Below are 13,253 nucleotides of genomic sequence, written 5' to 3'. Positions count from 1 at the left end.
TTGCTCATCACAAATTGCTTTCTTAAGAGGAGAAAACTTTATACAAGGAAAATGTTGGTCTCATAAGATTTCAAAGATTACATTCAACAAGGCTTAGAAAAAGCTACTAGGAAGGGAGGTGGGTCCCTTTATGGAACAGATGGAGAATTCAGTGATTGGCATTCACTTGTAAATCACAGAGGCAAAACAGAACTCATTATGGGACTGCATTGTCCATGAGATTGCTTGTTGGGTGTTTGACCTTTTTTCCCTGTCTAGTTCAGCAGTTCAATTCTACCAGTTCTATCAAAATTATGTAATGGTAATAACTTCAATAGTGGAAATAAAATGGGTTCTTTCATTTACTATGTTTTTGAGTTTGGTTTGGAGTTTTGGTTGTTTTTGAAACTCACGGTAGCAATCTTCATTACAATGGTTATTCAGGACACTGCTCACCACTGACCCAGCCTACAAACCAACCAACCAACCAACCAAAAAAAAACACAAACAAAACAACCACCAAAAAACAAAACAAAAAACAAAAAAAAAACCAAAAACAAAAACCCAAAAAACCCCATAAGAAACCCCAAAAACCGCAAACAAACAAACAAAATTTTAAAACATAAAAAGAGACATCTTTGTTGCACTGACACTTCATCTATCCAATTTAAGGACTAGGTAGTAGTAGGGCAGTATAGCCAATTTAAGACAACTAGTGTGTATGGTGATATCATGCTATATGGAAGTGTTACAGTCAATAGGCACTGCAAAAGCAAAGAAAGCAATTATGAAAGTTATCACTCTCATATGCAGGAATACAAAAGGTGTACCACTCACTACAGTTCAGATACACTGTTCTATTGTTCATACAAATACCATCTTTCTGTCCTATTCTGACTTGAAAAGTATTCAGCTGTGTTTAATTCCAAATACTTTTTCTTTAATAAAGCATTGCTTTTTTAAAATAAGTAAATATATATTTAAAATATTAAATTTCATTTGAAAACACGGCGCATTTTACTTTTAATTGTTTTATAGTTCAAATTGTGAGGTGTGTTCTTTTTTGTTCAAGAATTTTAAAAGCAACTCATTTAAATATGCAAAATTATCTTGAGTTGCTCATACGTGAACTTAAAAGCCATGCAACACAGGAAAATTAAGTAATTATGCCTCCAAGTTATTTACTGCAATTAAGCTCATTTATCATATGCAAATTAGTGCAAACTGGTCTCATTAGTTACTAAATTACTCAATATGAGCTGAACAATGTAGCACTCCAGTTTGTAATGAAAAATCCCTGTAGAGGCAAGCAGTATCAATTAAGCTAATTTGCATATGCAAATATATTCACTAACTTTCCCTTTTCTCTATATTTAGTTCTACATTTCCTGATCTTCCTGATCATCTGAAGAATATGCTGCTACTGACCCTTTTCCACACCTTCACAACAGCAGTGAAGAAAAAATCCAGGGGGTCCGAAAAAATTATAATTTTTTGCTAATTTTTATGACTAGTTTCAGCCAAATTTTTGAACAGCAGGTAACAGAAGTAAAATCTTGCTACCGATTTAATACACCAATATGATATATATAAAAAATATAAAGCTAAAGATTTCATTACTGAAGTCCATTTTCCTTTTAACACCACTTTTCAGATGAAGAATGTAGAACATAAAGGACACAATCTGGTAAATCAAAGTCTTGTACAAAATTAATTAAAGTATTGTCGTTCTCTATTTCACTCCTCTATTAAAAACAATTCTGCTGTTCAGGATGCAGATGATTTTACTTGAAAAAAAAATAAAAAGACTTTTTGCCCTTTTTCTGATATAATAGATTTTTGACATTCATATTTTTAGTGCCTTTTTTTTTCCATAAGCACAAATTGGATAGGGACTTTGGCTTCAAACCTACTTCAGGAATCTGTTTAGGATGATACACAAGATGACTGCTGTAGCTTGGAAAGTTTTTAATAGAGTAATTGACACTGCTGTGGAATCAAGATGAAAAATATCAAAGATGCCCCTCCATTTCTGTTTTTACAACTATAAATAAACTATATCCACTTGTTAAAAACATACTGTATTCCTCTCGTCTGTCTGTCAATAGTTTGAAGTATCAAAATATTAGAAAGATTAGAGAGGCTCCTTAATTTCTGAGCTTACACTTAACCCAGTCTTCAAAATATTAATAGGAAAAAGGATTAAACAAACTAACTATTAATTCAACTTCCTCTGACAGCAGACAGTGAAATCAAACACAGGTATTCCCATGGTATAATCAACGTTGTTTAATTCAGTTGCAAACAATACTTATCACAATACTGCCTAGGAAATAATACCTAGCAGTAGCAGGCTACATGAGAACTTGTTAGACTGTATTTCAAAACAGAATCTGTCTGACTGTTGTTTTAAAAAAACCTTTTGTCTTCTGGAGATTATCTTTTTTCCTGTAAGAGCACAAGGCAGTACTCTGAAGCATATTCAGAACTGTTGAAAGCGGTGCATTTGAATGCATGACCTATGCTTTCCTTCCAAGTGTTGATTACTCTGCTAAAATAAGACAAGATTTTAACATCCCATGGCAAACTTTCCACCATTATTAATTCATTTTGTCCTTTATCCATCATCAACAGTCTATTCTCTTTTAAATGTCAGAGTGGAACTCTCTGTTATCAATTGAGAGATTAATGGGAGTAATTTGGTAAAAGCACCACCCTCTCTGAAAAGACACCTCAACAGATACTCAATACGATGCTGAGCATAGTTTTATCTGAAAATCCTCAGTTACAAGTGCAATATGTTTTATTTTTTATGGTGCTATGATAAAGCCATATTCTGAATATACCTTAATTTAGCTCACAAAGAAAAAGCAACCCACAAACAAAAGGAGAATCTAGCTTAATAATAAGTAGTAAGTAAATAAGTAATATCATTATTAATTTTTTTAATATGGAATAAGTAAAAACACAAATGTCAAGCAGTTTTCAAAGTGATCATCCTAGGTTTTCCTTTTTGTTCATAAAGAGTATTATTTAAGGAGTGTATGTAAATCAGTCTCAATGAGGTTTTATCTAGATATTTGACCCACCTCGTCCGTATTGTAAAATACATACCTTTAGGATAGATAGTATATGTTTACATACTCAAAACAACACATTGGCAAATTACATAAACTGAAGTATAATGAAAGTGCTATTTCTACATTTTCTACGTATATGAAACAACATAACAGCTTTTCTGTCTAATTTGAAAACACAGTACTTTATATACTGGTGTATGTATCTTTGATATGGTAATCGTAATACAAATGTATGCTTACAGAATCAAAAACTTGACCAAGACATCTGCCAAGGGTGTCCAACTAAGTAAATCATTCATGATTTTTGTTTCAAAGAGAAGTTCATTCTACTATTTAATTTCATATTTTCCTAAAATTACCTTTGCTGCTATTCTGCATTTAGTTATTTTATAAAGATATGAAAAATGTGACATTATCCACAGCACTTTTGAATGCCACAGCTGAGTTAGTACAGTGAGATAGATCTCAATCATTTCAAATTAAGAGAAATATTTCTCATTATAATATCCTAATTTACCTCCTTTGTACCTCTCAGAAGATAATACACCAAACAATGTATTTGCATTGAGAAGTTTTGTACATAGCTAAATAAAAACAGTTATTCAGTGCTGCACTTAGAAAAGACTGTGTGGTTTTAATTTCTGTAGTGCAGGATTTTTGCCTTGCTAATAAAACACATCACATTTTGTTCTTAAATGTTGCTGCCCTACGTTTGATAACCACAGCCTAAGAAAGGTTTTAGTAATTCAGCAAAACAAAGCATGCATACAAATGTTTCTATCAGGTCAGTGTTTTTCAATTTAATTTTCCTGGAATATAAAGACTTGTAGATGTGTGACTGAATTCTTTGCAAATATCAGATTAGTTTTTACCTCATAGCTAAAGAGACTTAAGGGGCTCACTGCTGCTATTTTTTTTTTCTCTTGCAGATTGTTGCAAATTTGTGATATGCAATTGTGATAACTAGAGGAGGAAATATCAGGGAAGAAAGCAGTAGTCATAAACCAAAGTGGTGAATTAAACCTCTGAATCTATATGTGACACACAGGCACACAAAATCACCAACACAAAATACTCTTGCGCACACGTACACACAAATACACAGTGGCATTCTGAGAGCAAACACCTACTGCACAGTCTAAACAAGAAAATATTGTGATTCAGATAAATAATACCTCCCATCCTTCGTGTTAACATTCTCCCAACTACTGTTTTTAAAAAGAACAAAAAAAAAGCTTGAAATTAAAAATCTCATTAATGTAAGTGCTGACAACAATAGTGTTCAGATTATTGGCAGAAATATGACTAGCTACTTCTTTTGATTTTTCTTGGAAAAGCCATTTTGTTTTACCTGTAAAATATGACTTCCCAAATGTGATTCAAATACTTCAATGGCAAGGGCACTGGGACTTCTCCTGCGCTGGGCACCTATAACTGAATAAAAAACAGTTATGTTGCAAGATCTGCACATTCATTCTAATGCACTCCTGATCATATAAGTTTATACTAACTATATAAATATGTTTCATCTTTTTGATATCAGTATTAATTTCAAATTTGCCTTGCATAAAGTAAATAAAATTAGTAAATAAAATTTATTTAGTAAATAAAATTATAATATTCTTCAGTGACTCAAATTTGAAGGCTGAATCATTTTTAAAAATGCACTTTTTTTGGTTTTTTTCACAGTCCAAGAACTTGAGATTAGTTGTTTCTTCAAATATATCCCAAGTCCCTGTAGACATTTGTACATTGTGATGTACACAGTATGCAGAGGTTAGAGAAAAATACTATTGAAAAGGGAGGCATTGCGTAATATAAATGTTTTGCTATATGGGGACTAAGAACTACGTTTTGCTCAGAAATTAGGAAAATATGAGAGATTTATCTGAAAACGTTATTTGAAACTGAAATGAAGTAAACATTAAAAAGTAAACATTCATAAACACATATGAGATATCAAAGTTATTGCTAAGCATAGGGAAGTATTGTAGTAACCCAGATACCCATGTTAGGTGATGGAATAGGTACTTAAAACTTCAGCTTCTACATTTAAATAGTTCAAAAGTATAAAGTGAATAATAGGCGGTTTCAAAAGCAGCGGTGACTACAAAAAAGGCTGAGAAATAATAAAACTAGAATTTCATTAAACTGTCTATGCCAGGAGTACAAAGCCAGCAGGCAAGTCTGACTATAACCAAGTGTAGGTAGGTAGGTAGGTAGGTAGGTAGGTAGGTAGGTAGGTATCGACTGCAAGCTGAGATTTCTTCTTAGGTCTTAGCTGTATTTGCCACACAAGCAAAGAAAGATGAGCACGAAAAGAGGGCACAGGGTTGCAGGAACCTTCCCTTTCTTTCCTTAGTGCCAAAGCCAGGCATAGGCATAGCCATAGCAGAGAGGAGGTGAAATTGACTCAACACTTTTAACTGTGTACTAAAACATTTACATCCAAGAATCTGGATTATCCTAATGCCTCTGGAACTGGTACATCTTTACATATTGTTCTCTTTATAATCCATGATAAGAAAAACAAAATACTAAGGACTCACTAAAACAAGTAGAATGGATTACTGACATTACTGAACAGCCTAATTTAACAGCAGTGAAACCGAAAAACAGAGCAACAATTTCTTAGTCTTCTGTAATACTGACTGCCAGACATGATATCAGTAAGAAAAGATAAATGTCCAGTAATGATAGTCATATTGACCTTAAAGTGTAATATCATTATTTATTGATGCTTCATGTAATTTCCTTACAGGAAACTCTAAGCTATTTATATTGGGCAAAACAGGTGGCTTCATTGCTAACAGATTCAGGCAATAGCTCATTATTACAAATGGTGACTGCTGTGGAACCAGTATTTCCAAAGTCCTCCTCTTTTCTCTGAAAGTATGCAAGGACATAGACACAACCTAAGAGAAAAGTCATCTTCATATCTTCGGCTTTAAATTGCAACTAATAGACCAAAGGCTGTATTGCTGTTTTGCTTTTTTTTTTAAATTCAGTCAATCTTGTGACTGACCACAAATGTCAGCAGCAGTGATAATCTCAGAGGTCTTTTCCAGCTTCAATGATTCTGTGATTCTGTTATCATATTATTCTTTTACAAGTTTTAGATAGTCATATTTTTCTATATTGGACTTCTGATTCTAAATAATTTTGCTTCTCCTTGCATTGTGTTATCTTTTCTGTAGTTGTAATTATGCCTACTATAAACAACAATGCTGATGTTATCAAACTAAGTAAGATCACATACAATTTTGTATCAGCTTAGACTCCTTTAACTTTCGTTTTTCCAGAATTAGATGTGATCCTTCTCTTGTCCATACTGGGGCTGCAGATATGTTATCAAGTGTTTCCTTAAACTGGAGTTGTACCTATATTTCTGAGATAAACTTCAGCTTTAGCTGTGGGACTAAACAAAATATAAACCACTTTAAAAATCATCAGTATTCACATTATGATTGCTATCAGTTAACACTGTGCTTCATATGGTCATTTCATATATAATCTCTCAGAAACAAAAAGGAAATTCAGTTTTGACCAGCAAGGCATTGCTTCAATCCAATAAGAAAAAACCAAACAAACAAACCAAAAAACCACACCTTAAAAAAAAACCCAAAACCTCCCTGAAATCCTTGAGGTTTTTTCCTTCTTCCATTTAGAATGTGTTGTATTTTCCATATATTTTCTGAACACATCACTGGTTGGAATTTGCCTTTCAATTAATTTTCTGTTTCCTGCTCCATATCCTTCCTATACAATCCATGGGCACTATAAAGTGTATCCATTACATACTGAATATCATCTCCAGTTCTATGATGCTTTTTGCTAATTGTAAGGGGTTTAGCATGTGAATATCATCACTTGAATGAAGTGCAATGAGGACAGCACAACACTGTCCCAGTTTGTGACAGGAGAGAACCACATTCCTGTTTAGTAAATTTTACTTTTCAGTGAAGTCTCTGCTAAGTAACTGCGCTTTCTGAAATCAACAGCATGTTTTTCAGTCTGTGTCTGCTTCTAGAACTGAAGCTTAATGTTTATCGTTACTGCTGGAGAAAGGTTTGGAGAAAGGCTCTTGCCTACGCTTATTCCTATAGAAATTAAGATCACTGCTTGGCTCTACTAAATTTCCTGTGTATAAGAAAGAAATGGAGGAAAGGAGGTCAAACTTTTGACCCACCTGCATGGAGGACTGAACACGTGACCAAAAATTGACTAAATCAAGGATTCCTTCCCATAGGCATCATAGAAATCTAAGGGCTCACGTGGGACAAGTTCTTCTTTGCCCATGACAAATCTCCTAGGAGGACTTGGTCCATTCTTCTGCCTTCTGCCTGATCATGCCTTCCTGAATCTGTGTGTTCCTGAATCCAATTCCCATCTGTTGCTGAGTCCGGGTGTCCAGTCCAGGACTTTGCCAGGGTCCGCCCTGTGGCCTCGGTGATGAGGTTAGAGTTATTGGGAAGGAGATCCTTGGTTTTGTTTATATTTTTAAATATTTCATTGTTTTCTTTTTTTAATCATTATTTCATTAAAGGTGTTTAATTAAGTTTCCAACCTGCAAGTCTCTCTACCTTATTCTCTTTTCCTTTATGGGAGGAATAAAGGGTTAATAGAGAATATCTGTCATTCATACAGTAGCTAGTCCAACATCAAACCTTGACAAACACTTTTTAAAATAGTATCTTCAAATTATATTTACAGGCAAGTCACCAGCTCTTCATACCTGGGACACTTTCAGTCCTATTGCTTAAATGAAAACACTTAAATGTCAGTGAGTTGACTAGAAAACATGAGAGTGAAGTCTGAGTTCTGAATTTGACAGCTAAATACTCTATGCTTGCATCCTAGCGGCCTGGTATACAATGCAGACAAATATCTTGCAGGGCTTTCATGTCATCTAGTTCATTGACATTTTTATAGCAGTAGAACTCTTTGATTTACATGTCTTGAACTTATTCATGTGATGTTGGGGTTTTAATGACAGTTCCTAATTTTACAACCACCATAAATATGTTCAAAAGAAAATCTTTTGGTAGCCATACTTTTTTGGTAACTGAGTAGATGTTAAGTATGAACTTTCTGTATTTCATTCATTTTCCTGACTATCATTTTGCTGAATGACACAAGAATATCTAGACAAATCTAGCATAAAGGAAACAAACCTTTCATTTTCTGACTTAGTCACTTCATTATTTTAGTTACTCGAGATTTCAAGTTTTCTTTATACCTATTTGCATCACAAGAAATACACCATACAAATTCATACCATACTGACACCTTTCAAAAATGTGGCAGTCTCACAGCTCATTCACATAGCCTTTTCTGAATGGATTCTTGGAATGAAAATAGATGAAAGCAGGACAAAGACTGGAATAGTTGGATTAAAAAACAGACCACGATGTTACTTGGTTCTAAAATTTCAAAGGGTAAATTATAAATACTGAACTGGCTTCCATCACACAAGCCACAGCCAGTCAACTCTAAACCTCTCATCCCATGGATGGAACCATCATTAGCCACAGTTGAGGTCCTCACTAAAATCTTGGAAACCAAGGGATTTGGGATTTATCTCACAACATCTGTAAATCAAAGTAGCTCAGTAAACTTCACAGATCTAATTATCTGGCTGCACATCTTTTTAAAAAACGAAGATTTAGTTTTAAATGCAGACTCTAGAGAAACAAAGTATTTCATGCATGAAATAAATTTCTCCTTTTGAATAACAGGGAATAGGTGAAATCAGGAAGTGGAGAAAGCTGAAGGACAATGTGCCAAACTGCAGCAGGAGTCACAAAGGAAACAAGTTAAAAGCCAGGTTAAATCCTTCTTCCAAGCTTCTCATGCTTTAGTGGTATGAACAAATGTCTCTAAATAAGCTTTTTCTCATGTACTCATATTTTGTACCGTCTACATCCAAATGTCAAAGTTTAAGGTTTGAGTGCACAAATGCAAAGTTGACTGAACCAATATTAGTATTAATGACTCTTAATAGTGAAAAGAAGATAAAAAAATGTTTTCAATATACACTTTGTAGCGCTGGAGCAAAGGAATCTGTCCAGTAAAATATTTTACTTTCCATGGCACTGAACCGTGACTTTTACTATTCAGACTGACACCTCTATTCCTGGCAGAGGATTATTCCATAACAAGCTATTAACAAGAAAAAAAAAATAAAAATTAACTGCTCACTAATTCCTCTTTGAATTTCTTCCCTAAATGACTAATCTGGCTGTGCATGAAGTGAAGGAAGAACCACATGCCTTTCAGACTGTCTTGGGGGCAGTCTAAGCATGCTTAATGTAATCTGAAGAGCATTCACAATTGTGCTAGGAAGAGTGGGAAACTATGGAAAAGAAAAATGTAAAGTGCCTAATAAATATTTCCACGCATCCTGAAGAGACAGGATTTCCTCTTTAACTTACTTCTAAGCTACTGGAGCAGAGAAGACTTACGTTCACTGAGATTTTCTACTAGTGAAGACAGTTCAAATTAAGCAGAAGCAGTATTCCTTGATCACTAGGACAGAAAGCACGTGTCACCAGCATAGTAATCAGTTCACCTAAAATATTTTGTGAGAATTTGCATCTCACCTTTCAATAGAAACTGTTTTTTGGAAAGCTTTGTAAAATTCAGACGTAGAGTTTTTAAATTATGTTGCTTTGATAATAGCTTTAAACTAGTTTTAAAAACTACAGTGAACATTTAATGAACTCCCCTGAACTATTATTTACTTTAAAAGTATTTTTTCTCAATTAGGCCTTAAATCCTTATTTTGTATATATTTTTTTTTACTTTGCTGAGCACCCCCCTTCTGTATGTTTGGAAGCATAGGGCCATCCTATTTTATATTTTTAGGTAATCTGCTGTCTGACTAATCTTAAAAAAACAGAGACAATGTTTCATTTTTTGATCTTGAAGAGCTCCAAGTATGACTGCCAATAAATTCAGATTTTAATTAGCAAAGCTTTAACAGATCTATGTAAATATGAAAGTTTATAAATACCCCACCAAAAAAACCCCACTATCTGCTTTATTTACAAAACAGGTAAACATACTAGCCTAGCTGCATAGAACTTTTACATAGGGTTGGCTAATATTTATCCCCATAGGTATCAACAAAATGCATGATCATTTCAGGTAAGGAAGCATAAAAAGTAGAGTTGCCTAAATTGTACCAGATGACTGTATCTGCAAAGCACTTCACAGCATGTGTGACTATCCCTATCCTTTCCCAGAGTTTAACAATTTTCATTTCAAAGTAGAAAAAAGGTCTATAGAAATTACAATACAATTTCTAATGTTTCCCTTGCTGTAAAGTAGATCCTACATAAATTTTATCTTTTGTTATGTCTAGGGACAATCCCAACTGCTCATGAAAGAACAATGCAGGTAAAAGTGATAATCGAGTGAGATGTCATCTTAAAACCTTGGGGCTTTCCTATGAGACATAACAAGTAATATGGAAATGCTTAAAAGCTGTACTTTAGAAAAGACAGGAACACTGATTGACAGTCTAAACTGAACAACATAAGATGCAATGTCAGGGAAAGACAAAGTGTAACCAACATTACATTCAGAAAGAAAGGCCAGTATTTTTGTATGCTATCATCCACAAAAGGTTTTTCTTTTAATTAATTCTTATACTTCAAATTTATTACCTTGTGATGGTTACGGTTTTTCTATCAATTGTTCTCTGATATCCAATTCATAACTGATTTTAGATTTAGTTTTGAAAGAAATCCCCTGCATGAAACATATATTGAGGGCATAACACATAGATGATATGTATTCATTCAGGTTCTGGTCTAAAGTGAGATGAATGATAGGCAACTAGCTTGATATAAGTAGAGATGTTGCCCTCTGATTTGGAAAGGGTATCCAGAGAAATTAAATATTGCCACCAGCCTACCCCGCCGTAAGCCATCACTTGTTCCAAAATTTAGGTCTCTTATCCACCTTCACAGATGGGAAGAAGAAATAAATCTCAGATGGAGTTGCAACATATGTGGAAAGGTATTTTGTCTTGGTTTAGTAAAGCTATGGGAATCATTAATGCTGTGCCATTACCAACTAAGTACCACAGCAATAAAGTATCAGAATAAATTTGTCACAAAGGACTACATGTAAGATGCATAATGCAGTATATGATAATCAACTTACAAAGCTAACAATGGCATTCCAAATCTATTTTTTGTATACACGAATGCCTATTATTCTAGTTGTCCATCTTCCGGTCACTAGTACAGAGAATGTATTCACCGCTGGGGAATCTGAGAAAGTAAACCAAAACTTTCCACAGAATAACTAAGTAGTTATCAAGAAAGTACTGGCTAATTAAAGAAAATCTTATGTAACACAATTAAAGGTATATTTTATTATTTTCAGTAGTTCATCTATGATGCTTCATCAGAAGCTCCAGGGATTTAAAGAATTTTTAGTAAAATTTACTTTTCAATGTCAAGTTGCTTAATACTTTCAAACTTTTTAAAATAGCTTTTTTGTTGTTGTTGTCAAAAAGTAGGAAGTACTATGTCACTTGTTTATTGCACTGGAATCAATGGATTTGAAGACACATAGTTTGTCCTCCCTGTAAAATATTCAGAGTCAATGGAAAAAAAAATACACAGGAGTGGCTGTCTTAGTGTAAGTTTCCATCTATTTTATGAGCCTGTTCCTTTTCCTTTCCCAATTTTTTCATCTGGTTTATAGGTTTGTTCCTTCCCACAGGATTTGTTGTTTGGGAGGTGGGGGTAGGCAGGGTGGGAGGAGGAGACAAGATTTCTTAGGGCCTAAACATCTCTTTATTCTTTTCTGAACTTCTTAAAATTAAAAGCCTCAAAAATGAAAGTTAAACACACTTTAAAAATAAGTATACTCAAGATTTTTATCATCTCTAATTGACAACTCAACTAGCACTGTTTCTTGCTTAGCACTTGTACATTTTAAGAGTTTATTTCAGAGATTATTCTTTTCACTGTGAAGGATGAAGGCATTGCTGTGCAAGAATTTCCAGTCATCTAAGTGAAGAGAGTTCTCCATCTGTGGCTGGGGGAGGGAGCACTGGCCTTTCTCCCACACTGTAGTAGTTACTATAGGAACTATTGTGCCTCCTTCAAAAGGGCTACAGACAGGGTGATTAAAATTCTTCACGGGAGAACCCCCACTCTTCTCCTTGACAATGAAATTCTTCAGGGAGAGGGCTAAGCCTCCAGCTCAAGAATGGCAGCACCTGAGGGAGTGATGTGGCAGAGAGAATCACCACTACTTTAAATTGAAGAACAGGAAAAAATCCAAGAGCCTGCCACTCCTGCATTAATTTTGTTCTCCTCCCGTGAAATAGAGGGATGTTGGCAAAAACTCCTGAGAAAAAAGCGAAGGAATAACTTCTTACAGCCTCTACCATTTAGAGTACAATGCAGATAGTAAAGATCACACAATAACCATTAAAATCAATAGCACGCAAAGCAAAGGAACTACACAATCCATAAAATGAGTAGGGTAAATATTAACATTCTCTCTGACTGTAAGGTAGCAAAATGCACTTTGACATGGAGGGGAGGGACCATTGGCTCTGACACAACTGTATTAGAGGTACCTCCCAGAATCAAACTTACATCATACTGGTTGTTTTAGAAATATTTACAACATTGCCTTTTGCTCCCAAAAATTTACTAGGAGGAAGAATTTACACAGAATGTAAGAATAACAGCTATGATCCTAATAAAGCCTGTTCACTTATATTGCACTCTCACAAATAGATACAATAAGCAGATAACCCCACCTATTTTTTTAACCATATGTCAATATTATTAGACATCAGCAGTCTTAAAGAAGAGAGAAAAATGGCTTTATGTGTCATTCCAGAAAGGATGTGTCACAAGTAAACGGCAATGTGAAAAGAATAATAAAAATGTTTTGAAAACTGTCAAAAACCTAGTTGGGATAGCTGAGAAAGTGCTAGTGGAAACAGCTGCAAGTAAAAGATGCTTTAGTTACTACTGTAGCTGAGATGAAATTGGGTTCAACAATTAAAGTGAGATAAGAGCTTCCCAGGAACTTAAATTCCTGTGAAGAGATGGAGAAAAAAATTAACAGAAGTATTGAAGAGAAAGAGGCAAGCTAGAAATAGATGTCTGAAGCCAGAGAGAGGGGCAAATGTTGGTTAAATGAGGACTTAAAAGC

General features: G+C 34.4%; 1 protein-coding gene across 7 annotated transcripts in view; it reads right to left on the bottom strand.

Moving 5' to 3' along the window:
* Positions 1–13,253, bottom strand: part of NPAS3 (neuronal PAS domain protein 3) — a 582,470-nt gene that overhangs the window by 294,810 nt on the left and 274,407 nt on the right. For 6 of the 7 annotated variants that reach the window (XM_030452107.1, XM_030452109.1, XM_030452111.1 and 3 more), the window contains one exon: positions 4,411–4,493. In XM_030452107.1, coding sequence (XP_030307967.1) covers positions 4,411–4,493 — 83 coding nt within the window. The remainder of the gene's footprint in view (positions 1–4,410; positions 4,494–13,253) is intronic. The other variant, XM_030452113.1, reaches the window with a different exon arrangement.

This window comes from Calypte anna, chromosome 5A (assembly GCF_003957555.1).
Source record: "Calypte anna isolate BGI_N300 chromosome 5A, bCalAnn1_v1.p, whole genome shotgun sequence".
Classification (NCBI taxonomy): domain Eukaryota; kingdom Metazoa; phylum Chordata; class Aves; order Apodiformes; family Trochilidae; genus Calypte; species Calypte anna.
Note: the sequence above shows the minus strand (reverse complement) of the source record. Positions and strands in the feature narration are given on the sequence as shown.